General features: G+C 33.3%; 4 protein-coding genes across 11 annotated transcripts in view; 1 reads left to right on the top strand and 3 right to left on the bottom strand.

The window, feature by feature from the left end:
* Window positions 1–48: 48 nt before the first annotated feature.
* Window positions 49–2,040, bottom strand: Lwr (ubiquitin conjugating enzyme lesswright). Its single transcript, XM_072896594.1, has 4 exons — window positions 1,684–2,040; window positions 1,140–1,223; window positions 810–1,072; window positions 49–706 (listed from the first exon to the last, which is right to left on the bottom strand). The coding sequence occupies exons 1-4, from the start codon at window positions 1,747–1,749 to the stop codon at window positions 640–642; spliced, it is 480 nt and encodes a 159-aa protein (XP_072752695.1). The 5' UTR covers window positions 1,750–2,040; the 3' UTR covers window positions 49–639.
* A 789-nt stretch (window positions 2,041–2,829) lies between these two features.
* Window positions 2,830–8,377, top strand: Swi2 (Protein singed wings 2). 3 transcript variants are annotated; one of them, XM_072896676.1, is made up of 10 exons: window positions 2,830–3,199; window positions 4,809–4,976; window positions 5,160–5,319; window positions 5,603–5,759; window positions 6,041–6,189; window positions 6,286–6,474; window positions 6,813–6,971; window positions 7,229–7,336; window positions 7,735–7,824; window positions 7,928–8,377. In XM_072896676.1, the coding sequence occupies exons 1-10, from the start codon at window positions 3,177–3,179 to the stop codon at window positions 8,111–8,113; spliced, it is 1,389 nt and encodes a 462-aa protein (XP_072752777.1). In that variant the 5' UTR covers window positions 2,830–3,176; the 3' UTR covers window positions 8,114–8,377. The 3 variants fall into 3 exon arrangements, with proteins under 3 accessions (XP_072752777.1, XP_072752779.1, XP_072752780.1); XM_072896678.1 differs by lacking the exon at window positions 2,830–3,199 and adding an exon at window positions 3,533–3,768 and having other exon boundaries at window positions 7,928–8,376; XM_072896679.1 differs by lacking the exon at window positions 2,830–3,199 and adding an exon at window positions 3,779–3,957 and having other exon boundaries at window positions 7,928–8,376.
* A 63-nt stretch (window positions 8,378–8,440) lies between these two features.
* On the bottom strand, window positions 8,441–12,205 carry LOC140668093 (uncharacterized). Its single transcript, XM_072896686.1, has 9 exons — window positions 11,712–12,205; window positions 10,720–10,818; window positions 10,345–10,629; window positions 10,149–10,253; window positions 9,946–10,079; window positions 9,573–9,729; window positions 9,217–9,355; window positions 8,770–8,945; window positions 8,441–8,561 (listed from the first exon to the last, which is right to left on the bottom strand). Exons 1-9 carry the CDS (start codon window positions 11,923–11,925, stop codon window positions 8,470–8,472), a joined length of 1,401 nt encoding a protein of 466 aa, XP_072752787.1. The 5' UTR covers window positions 11,926–12,205; the 3' UTR covers window positions 8,441–8,469.
* A 1,003-nt stretch (window positions 12,206–13,208) lies between these two features.
* The window catches only part of LOC140668084 (uncharacterized), a 75,992-nt gene continuing 65,426 nt past the window's right edge, over window positions 13,209–23,774 (bottom strand). For 5 of the 6 annotated variants that reach the window (XM_072896670.1, XM_072896671.1, XM_072896669.1 and 2 more), the window contains 8 exons: window positions 22,001–22,137; window positions 20,909–21,109; window positions 20,221–20,564; window positions 19,802–20,021; window positions 19,184–19,489; window positions 18,191–18,772; window positions 17,360–18,090; window positions 13,209–17,216 (listed from right to left, as the gene is read on the bottom strand). In XM_072896670.1, coding sequence (XP_072752771.1) covers window positions 16,841–17,216; window positions 17,360–18,090; window positions 18,191–18,772; window positions 19,184–19,489; window positions 19,802–20,021; window positions 20,221–20,564; window positions 20,909–21,109; window positions 22,001–22,137 — 2,897 coding nt within the window. In that variant the 3' untranslated portion in view covers window positions 13,209–16,840. The remainder of the gene's footprint in view (window positions 17,217–17,359; window positions 18,091–18,190; window positions 18,773–19,183; window positions 19,490–19,801; window positions 20,022–20,220; window positions 20,565–20,908; window positions 21,110–22,000; window positions 22,138–23,774) is intronic. The other variant, XM_072896674.1, reaches the window with a different exon arrangement.

Below are 23,774 nucleotides of genomic sequence, written 5' to 3' on the forward strand. Positions count from 1 at the left end.
CATTTACATAAAATTTACCAAAGTCAAATATGGAAATAAAATTTTATGTAGTCCGACGAATCAAAATCTTTATTTTTTTTTCTTAAATTTGTACATTACTTAGTAGATTCTTAAATAATCTTATCTACAGATACTCTGTTACACTTAAAAATAGAATTACTTACTAGAACTCAGAAAAAGCAAGACATTTATTTACCACATAGTTGCCACATTATATGCTTGTATCTTTCAAATCCTTGCTTTAAAAATAACATCAGTAATTACTTATAAGACTTACAAATTAAAGTTTAGGTCTCAAAAAATAATTCTGTCTTAAAGTACATATCTTACAATATAATTCTTAATATTAATAGAGAATATCTATATGTGTGTGAAAAAATTTATGACACATTTTGCTAAAAAAAATATACTCTGAATTTTAAGAAATTTTTGTAATGAATGAAGTCAATATTTGATAAATAAACTTTAAAAGTATGAGCTGGCTAACTAGTTATAATATTAACTTTATGTTAATTTTATTTGTAAAAAAAGTTAATTATAAGAACAATGGACTAGGAAAGTTTTGTCCACACACATACAATGTATTTTTTTCCACAGATTTCAAAGCATTTCAAATATCTCGATTTGATATTCTTGCATTTATTCTTGTGGAGCCATTGCTCTGGCTTGAGCTTTAACACGCTTCTCATATTCCAAACGATTTTGGCTGTAAAAGAAAGTACGCAATAATCAATTAAATATCCATTAAAATATCAGTCTTAAAATATTGGTATTTTTATATTTTGTAATATGTTTCGCATAAACCATACCAATATATTGTGTATGCTTCTGCTTGAGCTGGATCTTTCACATTTGGTTCATTTAATAAATCCTGGATTCCAAGAAGAATCTGTTTGATTGTGATAGCTGGTCGCCAGTCTTTTTCCTCATCCAAAAGTGACAAGCAAACAGTACCTGATGGATAAACATTTGGATGGAACAGCGGAGGTTCAAATTTACATTTTGGTGGACTTGATGGATAATCGTCTTTGAAAATCATGCGTAGCTTATACAACCCACCCTCCCAAGGAGTCTGCAAAATGACGTATTCAATACAAATGTACATAATTCTGTAATTCATCTGGAAGAAGTTTACCCACAGATTTTTTTCCCGGTATCGCACACTCCCAACTCATTAAGTTAAGAGAGCCATCTGGGTTTTTAGTTGGTCTAGCCACAAAACCCTGCAATCAATGATTATCTTTACATCATCTAAACGCTAATAAAAATTCCGACATTTCTGTACAAATGTCAGAGTTGATACTATGAAAATTTTGAGGAATCTCTACATATGCTACAAAATTCGAGCTACAAGTATCAGTTTCTGCAGAATTTTAAATCTTCACTTTGCACGCAAATATTATAATGCATGATATATATTATAATATATATATATATATATATATTAATTAATTAGAGAGTAACCTATTCACCATCTCCTCCGAGACAAAACTGAAAAATCGATTATTTCAATAGAATTATTAATTAAATAGAGAGTTTCAGATCACTTGTGTTATTCAGTTTGAAGCACAATGCCAGCCTTTGTTTACAATCGCGAGAAGCAACGCGGAATCGACGCATTTCGCGCGCGAAGAAACGTGATAGACGATGCCGGTTGCAGCGGGAACCTGGCCTGAAACTCACGAAGGGATGATCCTTTCTCCATGCTTTTCGCTCCTCGGCGAGCCTGGCGATCGCTATGCCTGACATTAGGTCTGCGACGATCTTCGGACAACAGGATACTCGCTCTCACAGCCGGAAGATACGAAACGGCGCCCCACGTTCTCTCGACGCCCACGGGGATGCAAACGGTGGCTGTCTTAAATCCACCGAATTTGAATGTTTTGCCGGTTGCTGTTTCGTGAAATGCACACTCTATGCAAGGGTGCAGCCGATGCTCAACCAGAGGATTACACGCTGATAGCGTCCGTAAAAGCGCTACGAATTCGTTCGCGTTCGTACGGTTAGAATTCCAGAGGGGATTTTTCACGCATAAAACGGACTGTTTAACAAGCTACGGCTCGGTCGATAAAGAAGGTCGTTTTTCGTGGACTAAAATATGCAGTCGTGAGCCAACGGAGATGGCTAAAGACTTGTCCAAGTCGCCGATTGACGGATCCATAAACTAATTATATATGGCTCGTGATTTAAAATTTATCACTCGTTTCTGTAATTTTAAATGCTATGTAGATTTAAGAACCGTTTAAGAGAAATAATAAATTTTAGACGACAGAGAGGTGAAAGAAAATTTGTAAATTCTCTCATGATTTGAATAAAAATAATTCATTTGCTTCTACTATGTTGAACAATTTCTATATTATTTAGATAATGAATATTTTATTATTTCTTGATAAGATTATTGAATAATTTTTTTGTGTTAGAACTATAGATATTATGTCACGTCTCTATTTTATATTCTCGAAACTTTTTAATCATTTAAAATATGTGTTTTCTTTCAAAGATTTGACAGATAAGTTTTATAGTTATCATGATAAATATCTGTATTAATAGAATAAACTTGATTAATTTTTTTTATTTAAAAAATTTTTGTTACTTTTGTACTGTTTATTTTCGTAAAATTTTCTTATTAAATAATTTGCTAATATTTATTCAAATCACTTTCTCTTGCGATTATGTATATTCCGTACACTATAAATTATAAATAATAATCACATTACATATTAATATTTGATAATTTTTTCAGAAAATCATTGTAACAATATTGGCGCCATTTATTTGACGTTAAGTTCCACTATTTGAAAAATGCATTATCATAATCTGCATCACTGTAACAAGTATCTCTGCATCTCCGCATGCTGAGCTCGTTATCATGCAATATGTTTTCATTACACATTAAGCCATCGGATCGTTTTAGTTATCCACCTGCTGACATGCTGAATATATACTTCTATTTTCTCATTAGCATTACTGTCATTCTTCAGACAACACTCGCCGTAATCGTACATGTGCGAATACATTGCTAGATTGACATCGCGTTAAAAGTGCCGAGTTACATAAAACTTTCATAAATCTTGTTGGTGACAAACAAATATATTTATTTGTAAATTTATTCGCAAACACTCGTTAGCATTTCCTTTTATCTGTACTATTTTATCTTAACATTTTACGTGATAAGAATGACAGCGCAACGAACTTTTCTGTGAGTATCTAAATTTTGTTCTATTTTTTTAGATTTAATATTTTGCACAGTATGTATTATATTTTAATTAATACAATAAATTAATCTCGTTTATAGCATGTAAAGAACTGTACGCAATAGTTTTTTTATATATAAAATCTTTTAAAACATATCAAATATATGAAATGCATATTAATCGCAAACTGATTCGTGTTTAGGAATCATTAGAAAGAATCAGTCTCATAAAATTTTATTAAGAATGTTTTATCACATTATACTGTTATATACTTATTGATGAATTAATATAATTATCTATTAAGAAATAATGTTAATACAATCTGGTTTTTAAACTTTTTTTAATTTAGATCTATGTATAAATAATTAGCAATTAGATATTATATGTATGCATTTATGTGTTGCGCGTAAGTAGAAAAAGTCGGACTTTATTATTAATAAATCATGTTATTTTTAAAATTTCTGACAAAATTCTTTGTGCGAAGGATGGGCAATCATTAACCGAAGAGATAACTGTAACAATATTTGCACGATATTTAGTATCAGTGCGGCAAATTTCGCGTTGACAATCAAAGGTAAGCGCGAAGGTATTTGCGTCGCGTGATTTGTTCGCACTCATTAGGCATGTTTAAGCACGAAACAGAATTATTTAAAAAGTAAAATCGATCGTGAAAGAACACTGATAAGTTAAGACAGCTGCGGTATAACTCAAAATTGATAGAGAAAGGAGGAGGGTATTAAATGTAAAATAGTAAATTATATATGTAAGTTAATAACGAGGAACATACGTAACGACACTATATATTGGTCTCGTTATCGCGCCTTATGTCAATAATGAAAAGCTGCCAAGTAATAAAGATTATAAATCTCTTACACGCTAACTCACCTACTTCCGTCACATACGAAAGCTCATAAATTTTGTAATATTGTTAAATGAAGTGCTAAATATTTTTATGTCAAATACAGAATAAATTTTTAATGTGTAATCGTATACAGATGTTTAAATATAATAATGAGTTGTAAAGTTAATATAAATTCGATTAAAAAATATTATTGCGATTATTTTACAGCAGTGCAATTCCTTAAAATTTTTCGCGCAATTTTATACAGGATTCAGCAGAAAAAATCGTAATACCATTTTCGCATATTGACATAAATTTCTTTATATAAATGTACAGAACAATGCGTGTCATTTATAAACATATAAATAATTTTAACATTTAGACAAACAATTTATAAACATATACGTACAGGACGTATAAGTAACTATTTATTTATATTAGTTTTAAAAATAACATCATCGAAATGCTCCCCATTTTTCCGTACATATTCTTGTATGTGCGAAAGTTCTTGCGCGTCATCATGTATTGAAGTACTGTCATAATTTCCTGACGAATATTTCTGACAAATTGCATCAATTAATTTCAAACTAAATGAACAGTTACTCATGTTTCATACTTATATGTTTATAAAACTTACATGTCTATATATAAGTTACTTATATGTTTAACACATATAGCACAGATTAATTTTTTCTGTACACTTTTATAAAGAAATTTGAAAATTTGAAAACCATTAGATTTTTCTTTATATAATAAAATCATTTCACTTACAGAATCGCATTTTTCTACATATATGTACATTTCTCACATGGTTTTACGAAGGACGATGATATTTGTTATCGGCATCATTCACAAATCAATGATTATCCCGAATGCGATTTTATGCAAAGTCGGCACCGTCTTGTTTGTTTCAACGGCCTTAAAGATGAATTGAGAGTAAAGTAAGTAAAGTGATGCTGTAAAATAAATTTAAAATATTTATTTTATTTCTTCGAGTATTTCGAGTATTAATTATATCAAGTTAGAAAATTGTTCATTTCTCGATACGAAATTGAAGTGTTTGAAATTAGCAACTGTAATTCGATTGTCTACGATAATATTCCTGTGAATAATTGATTTTTTAGAGCTAAAAATGTGCAGATTCTTATTCTTTGTGAATGGCCAAAAGCAACGTTTGATCCGCATGAGGTTTTGCAGGGATTCACGTCGTTGCAACAGTTAATAATTGCGAATAGTAATTTAACTCAATTGTCTGCATTTCCGATTGAAGCGCAATTTCTCGAGGTAGAGAGTGTTTGTTAAATTCTCGGAGAGCAATTGAGAGCTTTGTGTTTAAAAGTTACTAGGGTTGCTTATTCGAATTTTCATGAACAATGGCGTAATAATAATAATAATTGTAACGTTATTTCGTCGTTTATCGATCATTAGAGAATAAAATAAAAATTAGCAATCTGTATCGAAAGAGATTGATCATGAAAATTCATTCTTATGTGAGATATATCTTACGCATATATTTTATATTGAGAATATTTATGAGAACTTGGAGGGGAGGTGTTTATATCAATAGAAAATCAATGTGACCGGCACCAAATTGCATACATTTCCAAAAGATGCGTTTTCCAATTTGCAATCTTTAAGAAGTCTTGACTTAAGAAACAATGTTCTCGAAGAGGTCAACATAACAGCTTTCAATATATCTGCATTAAAGCATATTTTTCTGGCTGGTAAGGATAATTTTATGAAGCTTCTACGAAACAAACTAATCTTGTAGATTTAGGCCTTTTTCAAAATGTAGATTTTTCTTGAAAGTATTTATAAATAAAAATGTATAATATTCAAAAAATATGACAAATTTAAAAAATATATTAACTATGTAAAATGCTATAATATTTTTCCTTGTAATTACGGAGATATTTAGTCCTCGAAGCGATGAATTGTTTAATCAGGGAATCACATTCGATTAATGTGCGCGTCATGGATAATTAATGAAGATATACTGACGAAGGTAATCCATTGAGATGCACGGAGGATACAGCGTGGATTTTGGACCCCAACGAAGGATCAGCCGCGAGCAAAGTCGTCGACAAAGACAAATTACTTTGCGCTACGCCGTATGATGGAAGACCGCTTCTACCGATCGTCGAGATAATCGCGGTAACGAGAAAATACACTCTTCTCTTGTAATTAAAGAGCTGTGTAGAACGTGTATTAAATAATTTGTATATTAACTACATATAATTTGATTTTTAGACGTTAAAAAAGGAATGCAAACAAACAGTCTGCGATTGCGAATTGATTTATGTGATTGGACGTGCGGGCAAGTTTACACAGAAACAGCTTATAGCTTTTACCTCAGTCAACTGTAGTCATCGTGGTCTCACTGAAATGCCCAATTTTTTACCCGCCAATACGACGACCCTCCGCCTAACCGGAAATAAGGTTCTATAATATTATCTGATTCTCCTTTCAATGGATGATTTATATCTCGTATAAATTAACATTATGTAAATGTCACATAAAATATGAATAAAAATGAATTAATAGAATTCATTATATATGTTATTTTTGCAAATTTTGTTCTAAATAATTAATATCAATATATAAATCTATTATTTTTAAATATTTTAAATATAAAATATTTTACTCCTTTTCTTACTTTTCTTATATAATGCATATATATTTTCTATATATGTTGCAGATAAAGATTCGTGATTATACAATTAGACAGATAAAATACATGTGGCATGAATACTTTTAATTTCTTGTTTATTGTGTAGATTAAGGACCTTACTCCACTCACGACAAATCCCGTCTACAAGTCAGTTCTGGATCTGTATATAGAAGATAATCTAGTAGAATCTATCGTTCGGTTAGAAGGATCAGATTGGCTAGATCATTTCCGGCTCCTTAATCTCCGAGGGAATAAACTTATCGATGTTAGTTTTCGCCGTATCAAAATGAATTAAACTGTTCACGAAGACAAATTTATTTTACGTAATAGATGTATTAAAGTAAAGAAAAAATTGATTGTATTAATTCCATGTATGATGGATGATTAAGAGAAATTGAATACGACTTAAGAAGATTATAAAGTCACGCGCGCTGTTTCGTATTAACATAGAATTCATGCTGTTTAATAAGCGCAGTAAGACAACAGATATAGTTTATGATTATTTGTTCTTGCGTCTTTCAGTTGCCTACTTACGCTTTAGAAAACACATTGCACAACGGCAATGTAGCTGGCCTATATCTCGGTAACAATTCGTGGACGTGTGACTGTCACTTTACACCGAGCTTTCAGGTATGATTAAATTGATAATTAATACAATTCATATATTCATCAATTCATATATTCATATATTATTCAAATATTTATGTGTATTTAAAATTGAATATAATTACATATTGTTTTGTTTAATTAAAGTCGGCATATTCTCTATTTTAAATTTTACGTTACAAAAGAATCATGAATAGAAGATAATAAATAATAAAAAAGATAAATAATTGTATCTTAATAAATCGTACCTTTATAAATCTAATCTCTAGTTCCTAATGTCTGATATTCACGAATTCAATATTCATCTGATATTCACGGTATTTTATAATTTAAGTTGATAAAGCCATCAGATATTTATAATTTTTATTTATTCAACAAATTATTGTATCTTTCTACTTAATGTATTATTTTTATCTTCATAGGATCTCTTAATCAGGCATTCAAGTTTAATAAAAGATATCAATGACATAAGATGTGCTGTCACGAGTGACAACGATAACTCTAATAAACAGGTAACTGCATAGGTGTCTTTTTTATCAAGATGTATTATGGAAAAATAGATGTATGAAGAATGAAATTGAGATACAATTACATCGGAGTTTATTGAACTTGTAGATTCGCGATCTTACGCGGACAGAGATCTGCATTTCAGCGGATGAAGATTCTTGGTTTCATCCCCTCGACATTTTAAATATTGTATTGGCATCATTAATATTTCTTGTGCTTGGTAAACTTTTGTACGATTATTGGTCTTTTAAGAAAACTGGGAAACTACCTTGGATCGTCGCCAAGATACCATAATAACCATGATAATGCTACAAATGCTTTTCATTTTTTGTAAAAAGAATCAAGCGTCTAATTATTAGAATATCACTGAAGATTGTAATGATAAAATTTCTGAATTAAAATATTTTTTTACGCTTTTTCTGGTATACTTGTCTTGTAAGTTTCTATATTCGTGTATGTGAGCTTGAGTTTGATCGAGCTTTTTTAATATAAAGAAGATAGAATATGTTATTTTAAATCAAATATAGAAAAGTTTGAGATGTCTAATAAATGTATATACATATTTAAATTTTATTATTAAAAGCAAGTAAACAATAAATCATATCTTTTCTAGTATTTTGATTTAAACAGATTGTTTAAGTGATATCAGCTTACATTGTTTGTTGTTCTGCTTCTTGAATATATTTCTGATATAAATTTTCAGCAGCCGTAATTTTAGCAGTATCTTTTCTAGAGCCTTGTCCTAACAATATTAAAAAATAAGTAAATTGATATATAATTATTAATTATTTGAATAAGAATAGAACGTGTGATAAATTATCACTTCTTTTACGTAAATTTGTTTTATTGAAGATTAAAAAATATTAAATTACCTTTGTGCGCGATAGAATAAAAAAATTTATAAAAATTGATTTAACATATTGACATTTTTATATTTTAAAATAACATACCGATTCCAACACGGCCTAAAGCTACGCATTCAGCTTCATACATAAATCCTTTTGTTGTTCTTAATTTGCGAATAGAGTATTCGGGAGTAGGTTCTCCTTTTTCGAGGCAAAATTTGTAGAGTTTTTGCGACGCGTTCTTTAATTCGCCTTGATGAAATACTATTATCTCCAACATCCTAAATATTATAAAGGATAAGAAAATAAACGTACACTTTTTTAGACTTTTAAAAATGTATATATATATATATATATATATATATATATATATATGTACATTTAAATTATACATATATATTATATTTTTCATTATATTAATTTTATTATGCAATTTTTTTATATTGTATGAAATGGATGGTTTTCTTAAAATGTGTTATATTCCGACAAACTTTATATTGCTAAATTTTATATTTTGATTTATTATATTGACATTAACTTTATTGAGCTTACTCTTCTCGCGAAAAATCAGATAATCCGCAGATGAACGACGAAAGTTTCGAATCATCCATTTGACGCTCGGCTACCATCCATAATATTTTTGCCGCCAATTCGTTTTTGGCCAGGTCCTTGGTCGCGGCACAAGACATTGCTGGCACATTATCCAAACTATGTTTAACAATGTGTAAAGAAGCACTTGCAACATTTTAGACGTCAGATTTATAAAGTGCAAGAATTATTAAAATAATAATTAAGAAATAAACTTTGTAATCTGCACTGTTACTGAATAAAAGAATAGTGTCTAACATCTGTGATAGTTAAACGATAATATTTTGTGTAATCTGTTTGTATAAAATATAAAGTACTACCGCGAAATCCACACAGATCACCATTTATCACATACATATTCGGTTTCGGTTTGTACTCGTATTTGATTGACACATTGCATCGCTTCGCATATTCCTCAAGGATAGTCAGTGGCGAACGAGGAATTGTAATTGTTACGGAACATTTTGCAGTGATATCCTACAATATGTAAACATTTATATTGCAATAAAGCAGTAAAAATAATTTTGCATAAATCAACAAAAGCATTAATAAGAGAATAAAATCATAAAATAGAAAATGCAATAGAGATATGACAGTTTGAATATTATTTTGAAAAGATTTGTATTGCAAATTTAAATGTTTATTTTTATTTAACCTAACCATATTATAAGTATAATATTAAAGTGTCAATACCTGCAAATTATTGTTTATAATTTTTGCATCATCAGGCTTCTGAAGTTTATAAGCATCAGTTTCATCACGTTTATTGATCATAAGCAAACAATTATCTATATTTATGTTTGGTTGAATTTCTGATTCGTTATCATCTAAAAGCATATTTCGTATTATTTGTGTTATTAATTGCAAAATAAATTTTATATACATATATTATATACATATATCAATATTTTCCGTATCCTCGTGCCATTCTCGTAATGCGTTATCAGCTATTTTCGTCCATCCTTCCAAACTATTCTTTTCTTCTATTGTTCCCACCAATTCTAAATCACGTAACGTTATAGATTTTTTTCAGATATGTATGCCAATGAGTATTTTTATAAGGTTCTACTTTACAATTGTCACATCACTCACTTTCCTCGGAACTAACATTGATCCCTTTATCACTACTATTTGTTACATTCGTGTCTGATTCCCCTTGAGAATTCTGACATTTATTCATCGAACTCGTTTCGAAATGTTGAACGACTTTATCGACTCTTGGAGGTGAATTCAAATGATATCTCTGATCAGGATATTTCTCCTCACATTGATTGGATTGTTCACTATGATGTTGAGATAAGTCGATTTGCTTTTCATCAATATCTTGCGTCGTAAGTTGCATTTCAACATTCTCGGGGATTTCGGGCTGTTCCAAAATTTTAAAAAAGTAAAAAGTTTTAGTATTTTAAAATTCCGAGCAATAAAATAGCAATGTAATAATAAGTGAGGAATGTGGAAATCTATATACATTCGTTTCTTCGGCGAGAACGAATTCTATATCAGACATCGTCGTGTTAGAGTCCTGAGAATCCGGAAAAAGAGCTGTGTGAAACGAGTTGGACGTGTCTACAATATCAAATGAATATCAGATACTAAGTAATTCACTTTAAACAATATTGGCACGTTGTAAATATTAAAGAGATTTTGAAAGAATTATTAAAGTTTTAAAAATATTTAAAAACTGAAATTAGACACAAAATTATTTTACGCGTAATAACTTGATAAATAATTTTGTCTTATATTAATATTATAAATAAATTTAGTAAATTTAAGACATTATTTTACGTGTCAATATTACGTCGCAAATTTTTTGCTAAAAATTTTTTAATTGTTGAACTAATATTGAACTAGCTTTAGACGAGTTTTTTAATTCATCGATTGATCAATCGCATGATGCGCAAATGCAGCACGTGCTATATTTACGCTTCATGTGATTGATCAATCGATGAATTAAAAAACTCGCGCTTTATAAAATCAAATCGACACATGATTTATACATGCAGTAACTTGTCAGTAAATTTATCTATTAAATCCAAATATAATTGAAAAGAGAAATGAATGTAGGTCGTCTATGTATATGTTACATGATATTTCTATGAAAGATAAATTTTCCTCGTGAATAAATTATTTGTATTTCCCATTCTATCATGCATACCATTAATTTAATAGCGTGATAATTATAACGAGGTTAATCAAGTGCATGGCTAAATGCAGACTCTGCATAATTAGATCACGCTATTGTAATCATTAAATTTCAAGTTATTTTATTATTTCATTACTCAAGCCATCTTATTATTACGCATTAAATTTATATTTCACGTACAAATTATAAAAAAATTAAATTATAAATATATATCTTTTAAGTTATTTGAAAAAAGTTATAGAAGCACGCCACAACGTGTTATATGTGCATGAAGATTTTCCTGATCGACTTATTGTTAGATTGCACGAGGAAATACCATTTTCTTGAGCGCAGGGTGTTTTGAGCTGCTGTAACAGATCTTCAGCTCGTTCAATCACCGTTTCCATTTCACAGAGAAGCGGTGCCGCCTGCGGAAATCGCCGTGTAATGGTATCCCAGATGATTTCAGCATCCTCGACGCCGTCCAACGATCTCGGCGGCTCCAGTTTGGCATGTATTGCCGTATCGGACGATGCACTTCTGCTGGACATTCGAGGATTCCTTCTTTTCGCGGACGTGTCTGCGCGATGAATATTTCATTGAGATCGGCGCGATAAATCTGTCAGGCTACAAATGCGCGGATGGAAAATTGACATTTACATTTTTCGCGGATGGAAAATTGACGTGAAATGTCAAGAGGCAAACAACGTAAAAGCGCGATATTAATGTCGCGGGCGATCTGTATTTTTTGCGACATAAAATTTTGTCAGATTGTATAAATAAAAATTAAGCTGTTATTATTAGTTATAGAAAATAGAAAGAGAGCATTTTTTTTGAGAAATTAAATTGTAAAAATAATGTTCAATGAATTTATATGATTAATTTATCATCATTTGTTATAAAGAAATAGCTCTCTCCGTATTTTATATAAAACCATATTTTCGTTAGTATCAATAAATATATGGAATTATCTTTCATGAAACCGTATTTTTTCAAAGAATTCTCTTTTAAAACATTAAAAAAAATTAATATATTGCAAACCAAAATTTAAAATCGTAATAAATTATTTCTGCTAATCAGGGTTATAATTATTCTTAATATGACGAATTTCGTATAAAAAAGTACACACTCATATAATGATGTATTTGAAAATCATCGTAAGAGATCGAACGAAGATTACACGATGCATATTGCGGCGCATAAAAGTAGTAGATCTATAAATTTTAATTAACAAAAATTTAATATATACATTAATATATGAATAATGTTAGGCTTTATAATTGAAAAATCATGCATCATCAAGGAACTATGACTGAAAAAAGATTATGCAATCATGACTGAATATTCGTAAAGTCTATCTAAATAACAAAAATTTATAGATCTATACGTATGTATGAAAAAACCAGGATTTTTAATAAAAATTAAAATTACTCTAAAATATGTTTTGTTTCTTTCTTTTTGTATATCTTTTCATTAAATATTTCTTATTATTGTAATTATATTATATATCTCTATTGACTCTATTAACTATTTTTTCTTCATCATATGTCAACTATAATGTATTTAAGTTAATGTTTAGTTATTACTTTAATCAGAATTGATATAAAAATCTAATTTAAATAATCCTAAGTTCTAATAGTTCTTTTGCAGTTATTATTCAATATACAGATTGATGCAAAATAGAATCCCACATGTTGGATTACAATTCTTCATATGATTTTTTACGAGTAAAAGCATACGCTCTCTCTCTCTCTCTCTCTCTCTGTATGAGAAAATTATTTAGAGAGAACTAAACGATGATGAATTAATAACGAACTTGCGACTACTGTTCTGCTGGATTTCTTTAACGCGATGGTATTTTATTAAAATTATAAACACGGGATTACAATACATCGTGTAACGCGTAATACTTGCTTAGAAACGTCGTTGAATCAAGGCCTCTTTGATTCAAAACTCTTTACCATCCACTTTTTTAGCTACGTGTGTGCGAGCCAGTTTGTGCTACGGCATTTTTTTTCGTGTACGTTCTTACATACATGCATATTATTATATTTCGTAATCGTAGGACGCATTCTCGATTGAGCGCGAAACGTGGAGTCGAGTCATATCAATATCGAGTCATATGAATCTCATAATGTGACGTGTACGCTCCACGATTTAGACTTTTATCCGTTAAAGAAATTAAATTCCATACTGATTCTCTCAAAGTTACGCACAAAGACAGAAACGATTTTTCGTGTGTGCTTTTTAAAAGCCGGGTCACAACGATATTTCGTGTCTATGGAAAGATACTGGTAATATAAATCATTGTCCCCCCGTGAAACGATGCGTCCCACTATATTTATTACGGTTTTCGTCGTCAAGGGACTTATGTGTTTATTTATTTAGAGACAGATGTGAGAACTCTACCGACTCGTGAATATATATCAAAAATTTTATGAGAAATGATTCTTTTCTTTTTTTTTTAACGGAACAACTTTGTACAAAAAAGGAGAATCGGGAGAATTTCTTTTTGAAAGGAAATCGTCCCTCGTAATTCATGAAAACGATCGCTACTTGAGATTCGCTAGGCAGTAGTGATAGATGGAGGCGCACTTAAATTAATTTCGAACTTTCGATATGTTAGAGTAAATTTTAACATGTCTTTAATATTGCAATCGCGCGGTTAACACATCGAGGAGCTTGGCGTGTGCACAGTTTCGCTTCTGATGCACGCTACGTTATTCGCTAGTACGTTACTCACTTTCGGATTCCATGTCTTTATAGTATATAGAATGTCATATACTCGAACAGTTTTTCGTATTCGGATAGAAAGAGACTTATAAAACTTTATGAATAAATAATATAACTGCGGCAGTATTCGTGTAGATAGACGATGTCTTATATAGGTAGTGAATTATTTACGGAGCAATTCATGAGACTGGCGAAAGATATCTTAACGCGACCAGCATCTCCATAGGAATTTTCAAAACTTTGTGACACGGAGTCTATGTATATGAGTTTGCAAAAATGTACAAAAATACCAATACAATTAACACGTTAGAAAATGTCTTAAAATCGCGATCGCAATAAATTCTAATTTAACGGCCGTTTTTTTTTTATATAAAATTATGCAATATACAAGCCATTGTTCAAAACAGTGGTGTAAGCAATTTTTTTTGTTCTCTTGAAATAGACAAGAAAAGTTTACGAAAGGTATAAAATCCAATTGCTTTATCATCATCATTTATGATAGTTTTCTAAAGGAGAAGCAATATTTCTAAAGTTTATTTTTATTTCACTCTATTTTTTACGTCTCAAACTTTTATTTTTGTCAACTTATACCGCTATTCCGTCCAATGGCTCACTATAAACTCGCTTCTCAATCAACTTTTCTCAAGTTTACTTATTACTCGAGTTTTGGACCACGTCTTTTTTTTTTTTTTTTTGAACGATTAATGATCTAGAAATTATACTCTGGATCGCGTTAAGATATATCGACGTCATCAAAGAAGATCGCATCGACAGATCGCGATCCATCTTCGGTGATGGTTCTGAGGATGCGCATATGCGAACGTGAATTCACGCGAGATTTATTTCCGATTGTTGATACGCTTACTTCTATCACAGCATATAGACGTACGTTTAGTCGCGCTTTACTATACAGTGTCTATAGGATAGTGTCTAAACGCGTGGAGATCGCGTCCATTGTTCGCTTAACAGTTTCATTTCCTTAATTCCTGTTGCATTCACAACAGAATTACGGTGTACATGCTATCCTTCGGCATCCAATTAGTTACACATGGATATCTACGTTCGAGCCACGCGCATCGATACCAAAACCTATTAGATTAATGCGAGTGAACTAGCTACGTATCTCATGCTGTCTTCCATAAATCACCTATAAAGTTTAGATAGTCGATAATCGCGGATACGTGGATAATATAAAAACTGAATCATTGAATTGACGAAGAATAAAAATCATTACGTAATACGTAAATGAATGACACAGTGTAATGAGCATTAATGTATTGTACAATAATGCAATACCTACAAATGCATGTAAGGATGATTGGACTGTTTGCGATAACGATTAAAATTACAAAGGGCACTTATCGATGAAATAAAGATCCGCTTAAATTTAATTAGGTTCTTTATAATATCCACTAGAGCCAACAATTTAGCTCTGAAGACGTCACGTTGACTATTAGATTTGCGAATGCACGATGAACTTGAAATTTTAATTAAATCCTAACGTTATCATAATTTAAAACAATTAATATCTTTTAATAATGAAAAAAAAAACAACTTTATGTAATCACCTTAATTTGACTGCAACATATTCAAGCCTACGATTAGTTTGACAAATGGTGCTCTAGTTTTATCAAAATAATAAAATCTAGACAAAAAATAAAATCCAGACAAGTGCAAAGGATTCGGTTATACCGGATTTGTCAGGACAAACTTGGCACGAGCGTCAATGATTTATTTTAATCACGGTCAACTTTTCATTATTAATTTTTCTCCTGAATCTCGTAGATCTCAAGAAGTCGATAAGTACGAGTATCGTCTCGGAAAACGTAATTATGCACGTAATCGGGAGTAATAGGGAGCAATCGGGAATTCAATCGAATATGCCCAAGTTTTTTTTTTAACATCCTATCATTTCTCGTCGATCGCATCATCAATTGCACGAAAACTATCTGTGAAACGCTTCTCTCGCGTTTTTTGCTTTTTCGCGCTCGCATCTTCGTCCTTCTCTCCCTTCATCTCGTTATTTTTATCGTCGCGTCGTAGACGTTATGTTTACGATGGTCATCCGATAACCGACCGAAAGTGCACTCAACGAAAACAGCATATCCTACGTCTTTTAGAAGCGTTGTATATGTGCGTGTATAAACGCCAATTTCACTGCTCTTCGTCCACTCGCGCGTATCTTTTTACTCTTAAATCGTGTGTATATCTAAAACCTACCATGATACTGCGGTGTTATTGTAAATGTCATATATACGAGCGTACGAGAGGTGCGTGTACATCTTCCCCTCATCGGCTCGTTAGGATTATGTCTTTAGATCTATTCTTGCGCGACAAGCGGATTGTCATCCATCCTGATTTAATGAGTTGAACCATAATCCGCTTATTCAAAACAAACCAACCGTTATGAGATTCGATTGAAGGAATAGAACTCGGTGATGCAACCATCTTCGCCACCAACTGAGTGCTTCATCTCGTGCGCTCGCTTCTATGTGCTTCGGATATATTCTACGGGATTTCGTACAATTACTGCGAGAGTATATGTATGTGTGTATGCGCATGCGCGTGTATGTGTGTGCTCTTGGGATGGGAGTGTCTGGCTGCCGTACACTCCGCTCCGTTACGTCAGGGGTAGCGGAAAGGTGAGGAAAGGGGGAGGGGGCCAGAGCGAGGTAGGCATTTAAAAATCATGACTATTCACACGGTGGTCTCGATATTGGCAATGGCGTATTGTCAACAAATACTGTCCTTCCCATAATTCTCCAGGTACATCTCCTGGGGCGTGGCTAGATTGTAGCGTCCGCTCAGCCGGCTCCCGGTCAAGCCATTATTATGGTGGGTGTGATTCACGTGGAGATGATTGACGTTTAGGGCAACATTTTTCTTCTTTTTACGCGCCTTATGCCGGTAGAGGCAGTACTTGAGGCAACCGGTGGCCAGTAAGAGAATCAGAAATATGCCCAGGGCACCGGCACCCACCGCGACATAAAGCAGCGTAACTCCGAAACGGTAGGAGCAATTGGCCTCTTCCTCGTCGAAGCCCGAAGGACAATGACGTACGCCGTCGCACCATAGGACCGAGCTGATGCAGGCCTGGATCTCTGGACATCTAATGAAAGAGATATTTCCGATTGTATTCTGATTTTATCGACATTTATTTTATTTACAACAAATAAGTACTTAAAAAAATTCAAAAATCTTTATATACTCGGATATTTGAAAATCATACATAACGGAAATCGCGTAACACACCTGTAGGGACAATCTTCTGAAGGTAATATGGCCAACGCATTGGCGCCTAGATTGGGTGTAGTTGGCGAACGTTTGGAGATCGCAATCCACGTGACGGCGTAGAAGCCGGGTTCCCGCTGAAGGAACTCCACAACGAAACTGCGGGAATGCTGCGCCATTGCCACGCTTGCGTTTACAGCGCTGTAGTTCCAGCCGCCGGAGAAGAAGTCGACGGTCCTGGCCGTGTCGACGCCGCCCTCCGGACAGATCACGCTGCGCTCTTTCGTATTCGCAGCCGAGTAAACGACGATTCTGTTCGAAGTCACGCAACTCTCAACGTTATCCAGGGTGATACTGTAGCCGGCAGTTCTCAAATACAAGAAGTTGATGCGCGCATCCTCGGGCTCGATCAGCCACGGCTCGTTCACGCACTGCGTCGCCGTGAGATCCTCCGTGTTCGTGAGGATTTCCTCCACCGCGGCCACGGCGGGAATCACCCGCGGCAGCGGACTTCTGAGAGAAATCTCGCCGCTGGTGCCGCGTAATCGTCGCTCCTCGAGTCTCGTCGAGCATCCGTGCTCGCTCGACTCTGCGCCCACGGGAACGAAACGGTATTCTCCCTCGAAGAAGAAATCTCGGTAATCCTGGGTGACATTCATGAGCGTGACTGTGAACCTGACCTCTACCATGTTCGATGTCAGAGTCCGCACGTTGATTCTATTGCTCACGTTCGAGCACAAACAATCGCGGACCTGTAAACAAAGAATTAATGTTGTTGAACAAATCAAAATCTAATCATCTTTGACAGGCTTTTAAATATACGAGAGAAAAATCTGATTATATCGTACGTACAAGTTCGACTCCTTGCCAAGGATATTCTGCGACAACAAGACTTGCCACGCCAAACTTCTTAACATCCCCCATGCGCCGGTCACAAGTCCATCTGTTTACCAACGGGTCCACATAAGATTCGCAGATCTTGCCACCGAAGGATGCTCTGACGAAGGACAACTCTATTCTGTGATCGGGCTCGGCTTCGAATTTATATACGCAGCTCAGATTCTGAGCACCACCGCGGCCGTAGAAGAAAACGCTCTTTGGCGATGTGAATTTGCCGGTATTAGACAAAGAGGAAGATGAGGAGGATGACGATAGGGACGATGTGGAAGACGTGGATGAGGTCGACGACGTCGAGGTGAACACGTGGTTGCACGATATCGCTTCGTGCACGAACTCGTAACGTAGCACGAAACTTATCGGATAGAGCGCACTACCCTGGCGCAATATATGTTCCAGGGTGAGATCGCGGCCGGTCGACACGTAACTCTCTGCGAGACTACACGGTCGCGTGTGACGACTACTATTGCGCAGCAGACTGTGATCGCACAACCGCGGTATGTCGTCCTTACAGAACTGTCCCATCAGTGTAACATTCTGAAACAATTATTATACAATGATATCAAGATGGAACGTTTAATTGCATTGAATTGATAATAGTTTAGATACCTTGACGTTTGTATTACATAATATAAATATGAACAATTTCTTTCTTTAATCAATTGTTAATTAATATTTGTTGAATAATTATATCTTTAGTTTTCGTAGAAAAAATGTTATAATCGATTATACAACAAATTTTTCTTTTTTATGAGATTTATGTTATGAGATTCCTATAAAAGCACAGAATTTCTAATTTTTAAAAATTTGTGTTTATACCTCTGTGTACAGATTAATTTAGTAACGAAGTTATTTTAGTATGAAACTTACTATAAAATTTATTTTAGCACGAAATGAAAAAGTTATCAAGTAATAAACTTTGTAGTGGATGCAGTTTATGATACGTACTTTTCGACTAGAAGCAAGTTTGTCCACAGTGATATCGCCGTCCCATATCAAAAGCTTAGCGTTGCAATCAGCAGTAGTATCGATATTTGCAGCCGCTTCCACGCTGGCAGCGTAATATTTAACGAACGATAACCAAACGATCTCGTTGAGTTTTCCTTGGAAGTGATAACGGCAGGTGGTGTTCGGCGGTAAGGAATGTTTCGGGTTTTCCAAAATGCCCGACGAGTTCTCATCGCCGGATATATAAAAATCGCAGTTCTCGTTTTCCTTTACAAAGCTTCGAGATTTTTCATCGACAAAGATCACCTGTTACATGAATATATAACATTTAAAAAAAAAGATATCGAGATGAATTTTGTTGTCGGATATATTTAATTTTTATTTTTATTTAGATTTTATTGAAATAAAGTCTTTATTATAAAATATTTTATTTAAATAATACGTTAGTGAAAATGTATGAAAATATAATCACAAGTCATTAGTTTTTATAAAAGTCACAATTTCCATATTTTAATTTTAATGTGTATTTCATGTAACAAATTTGTGACACAGTATGTATATCTACATACGATATGTTCGTAAAATAATATAATAATATTGTAGTATCTGGAGAATTACCTGAACTTCGAGTTCAAATCCTGGCAGAAAAGACAATGGAACCGGATGAAACGGATTGTCGTACGGGGATGTATGAAACTCCAACAACATCGTATTGTGACTACTGACGATGTCGGGCACTGCATCTCCTCCGCACAGTCTCACGAGTACTCGATCTGAGGTTGAACCTCCGTCGTATACCGTCAAGTAATCTTGCACGACATTGCACTGATCCCACACCCTTGTAAAAAGCATACAAATCTTATTTGAAAAATTTGTCCCATTTTACTCGCATTTATTTCGCTTTCGTTTATTTTTTATATTTATAAAAAAGCTTTTTATATTATATAAAAAAAAAAAAAAAAAAAAAAAAAAAAAAGAATACGCTCGCAAAATACATATCAACTTAACATCGATCTATTAAGTATCAGCTAACTCACCTAAGCACTCGTTGACTTCTATCGTACTTGACGACCTGGTCCTTAATGTGTATCTTGTGACTGTTTCGTTGACTAACGGCAAGTAAAGCTCGATGACCCACTGGCGCGCGGTTTTGCTCCACCCGATAGTAGCAAGTGACATTCCTGGGGTAAACTCCGGGATAATTCGGGGATTGTAGACGGCAAGCTCTAGTATCGCATTTGGTGAGGACACGATCGCAATACGTGCCGTTCACCAGTTCGCCGCGCCATGTGGACATACTGCTGTTTCCGTATCTGAGATGTGCCTCGCTTCTTCTCAAGAACTTGTATGACAGCTTGAAGTCGAAGTTGTAGCCGATTCCCTGAGATGGAAAAATTGTTCGCGAAACTGTGCCGCGGTCGTAACACGACCGTGATGTCTTTTATTTCTCGTCAAATACTTTGCCGTCGTTGATCAAATTTTACTTTTTTTTTTTTTTTTTAATAACAGTTGTAAATGAAGAATTTAACCATTTGATAGCATATAATAGAGTGTACCTCTTTTCTTGAAAATAAAATAATTTCATAGATATTATTGAATCCAAATTAAAATTTTTCAATCTCTGGAGCAATTTCGAAAAAAACATTTCGTTCAAGTTTTATACTGTTGTAGCGAAATTGCGCGAAATCAGAACGCGTATTCCCGTGAGCTAACGCAATTTCTTACCTGCTCTGATAAACGTAGTAAATATAAAGTCAGATTGATGGAAGGAGTTTCGCTGTAATAGACGGTGTAGCCCCACGCGCTGCCACACCATTGTCCTCCCGTCGCAGGACGACCTTCCTCGCGAATAGTCATGAAACCATCTGGACATCCTTCCGACGTAAAGGATAGAAAGCGGCCGACCGTGAAGGTATCAAAAGTTAACTGTAACACGGGGGCATTATTCTAAAAGTTATGAGCAGGCGAATATCCGCGTTCCGCCACCAGCTAACGGTTTTTGTTGGAGAAATAAAATTACAGATATCAAAAGTTAGAATCACAAGTATCACTGAACTTTTTGCGAATAAAAGGAAATATTTCCATTATAACCACGTTAATTATCCGTAATGTTAAAATTTAACTTGTATAATAATGAAAGTGAAATAAATCGCAAAGAGAATGTTTCAGGAGGAATGTAAAAAAATATATAAAAAAACAATTATATTAATTTTCATAAATTTTCATAAATAATATAAAAAATATATGCTTCTTCTGTGCATAAAACTGACTCAATTTTGTTTTATAATTTAACTGTAAATTATAATTCTATACTATCTCGTATCTATATCTAATATTGCCTATAAATTCAGTAGAAAAAGATTAAAACAATTTTCCAGATAGCTCTTATGTCTTTTTTACATTTCTGTCATCTCCGAATTGATTTATCGCGATATACAAGACCCTTGACTGTATTTCGCTAATAAGGTAAGTATCGATTTCATTATTGCGGAAAGATATAATAATCGATGTGTCAATATCAATCGGGATCAAAAATGTACTCAACGGTAACTTTCATTCACGAGATTAAGGATTTGTAGAGTAAGCGTATTTCGCGATGGCGGAATGTTTACTCAGCGCACGCGAGAGAATCTGATTTAATTTCCCCAATAAACGCGATAAGAATCGTAAAAGCCAAGGATATAAATTATTATCCGGGCTCCGACGCGGCGGCGGCGCGGCCCGGCTGTCTGCTCCATAACAGACTCCCACGCCGGTCGCGGGGCCACCACCCCAGTCAGCATTATTTTCTACAACTATATCATTTCTATGTCCGACCTGGACTAGATCCCCAAGATCGGATCCGGCGGCAGTGAAGTTGAGATGACACAGGAATGGCAGTCGATCCTCCCTTGGTCGGCGTATCTCCACTCTGTAGGTCCGACCGACGTCACCGTACAACGTCCGATTGCAAGCTGGAATGTTTTTGTTGTGCAATAATTATGCGCGTAGCAATGAGTACACAAGCGTATATTTCTTCTTGTTCTGGATTAATAACGAGGCGTGATATTCCGTTATGTATCGAAATTATATCCGATTGCAAGTGGAAATATTCTCATTCTCATATTCTCATGATTATATGCGAGCAAAATATATCGTGGAGTATCCATATGTATGGTATATTATAATGACGCTTAATAATAATATACATGAGATAAAGTATTATTTGCAGCAAAATATTAACTTCTAACTACTTGCACGATTTCGTATATCAAGTCGTATAAGGTCCGGTGGCAAGCTGAAATGTTTTTATTACGCAATTATTATGCGCGAAAAATAAATCCCGGGGTGTAATTATTCCGGATTACAAAAACGCGGCGCGTGATAAAATATTATTTTGTAAAAAGGTATATCAACTCTTGAAATAAATCTCTCGCGCGGAATGTAATCTGTACGCACAGCTAGAGATTTATATACACGTTAATTACACAAAAATACGCATTGCTATTTTTAAATATATATTTTTCACTCATTTATATTATGTTCATTTTTAGCAATATGTATTTAAGAAATTAATAATGACGCTCGAAATGCACCAGCGCAAACACTCAAGTGTTTATATTATATTGATCAAAAATCATTTTATAAATTGCACATTTTTTTATTTTACAACTGTTACAAGTTTCTAAACGTTAATGACTGTTCTATACAATTAGCTCATTCGAGTCTGTGATTTTCTCATTTAAATATGATTTTAATATGCAATTTGAAATTCTATGAAGGAATTGTATCATAAATACTACAACAAATACTATTACTACAGTCTATTGAAATTGTGTCGAGCATATATTATTGAAATTAAAAATTTAAAAGAACGAAAATTTGATATTTATATAACATAATTATATTTGAGCTTCGCGAATCGATTAAATTTCGTATGCAGTGGTAATTAGTATTATATCAATAACAAACAGTTTATTTATTTATTTTGTTATAAATTATTGAATAAAAATTATTTGACAGTGTGCGCTATAACAAAAGCCATATGTCGAGGCAAACGTGGGACTAATAACATATGTTTCACGGATAAAATTTTATAATGCAATACAGTTTTGATTTTTACACGAATGGAGTTAAAATGATATTGCAGCTAAATAATTACTGGCTCGAAACATTATCCGCTCGGGTGAGTGAAAACTTTGTTCCTGGTTTAATATATATATATATATATATATATATTTGTAGTAATTCGTAATATTATGAATATATGGGATAAATACGTACTCGCGCTTCCTTGTTTATAATAATTATTTTTCTGCTCGATTTTATAGACACGCATATCGGTTTTTAGGACAAACATACTTTTCACTTTATTATCATGTATTCTACTTGCGGATATTTAATTGTTCATTCGATAATAATTAATTGTGTCCAATAGAAATATTCCAACGTGAAACTTACAAAAAGTTCCTTCTGTTTGATTCTCAAATATATCAAAACAGAATAAAAAATGTTCACTTTAAAATTCGATTATTTCGATTATTCAACAATTACAACATATAAATTTCGATTTAATAAGAGAATCGAATCGCAACAAAATAAATTTCGCCAG

The sequence above is a fragment of the Anoplolepis gracilipes genome, chromosome 7, assembly GCF_047496725.1.
Source record: "Anoplolepis gracilipes chromosome 7, ASM4749672v1, whole genome shotgun sequence".
Taxonomy (NCBI): domain Eukaryota; kingdom Metazoa; phylum Arthropoda; class Insecta; order Hymenoptera; family Formicidae; genus Anoplolepis; species Anoplolepis gracilipes.

Bases quoted from the DNA above. Each gene is read 5' to 3' on its own strand.
- Swi2 (XM_072896676.1), top strand. From the start codon at position 3,177: ATGACAGCGCAACGAACTTTTCT. The intron at 4,977-5,159 runs GTAAGTAAAGTG...TTGATTTTTTAG, and splicing joins AAAGATGAATTGAGAGTAAA to AGCTAAAAATGTGCAGATTC. The intron at 7,825-7,927 runs GTAACTGCATAG...TTGAACTTGTAG, and splicing joins ACGATAACTCTAATAAACAG to ATTCGCGATCTTACGCGGAC.
- Lwr (XM_072896594.1), bottom strand. From the start codon at position 1,749: ATGTCAGGCATAGCGATCGCCAGGCTCGCCGAGGAGCGAAAAGCATGG. The intron at 1,073-1,139 runs GTGGGTAAACTT...GTCATTTTGCAG, and splicing joins CGATACCGGGAAAAAAATCT to ACTCCTTGGGAGGGTGGGTT. The intron at 707-809 runs GTATGGTTTATG...TTTCTTTTACAG, and splicing joins GAAGCATACACAATATATTG to CCAAAATCGTTTGGAATATG.
- LOC140668093 (XM_072896686.1), bottom strand. From the start codon at position 11,925: ATGTCCAGCAGAAGTGCATCGTCCGATACGGCAATACATGCCAAACTG. The intron at 9,730-9,945 runs GTATTGACACTT...TACATATTGTAG, and splicing joins TTATAAACAATAATTTGCAG to GATATCACTGCAAAATGTTC. The intron at 8,946-9,216 runs GTAAGCTCAATA...TATAATATTTAG, and splicing joins TCTGATTTTTCGCGAGAAGA to GATGTTGGAGATAATAGTAT.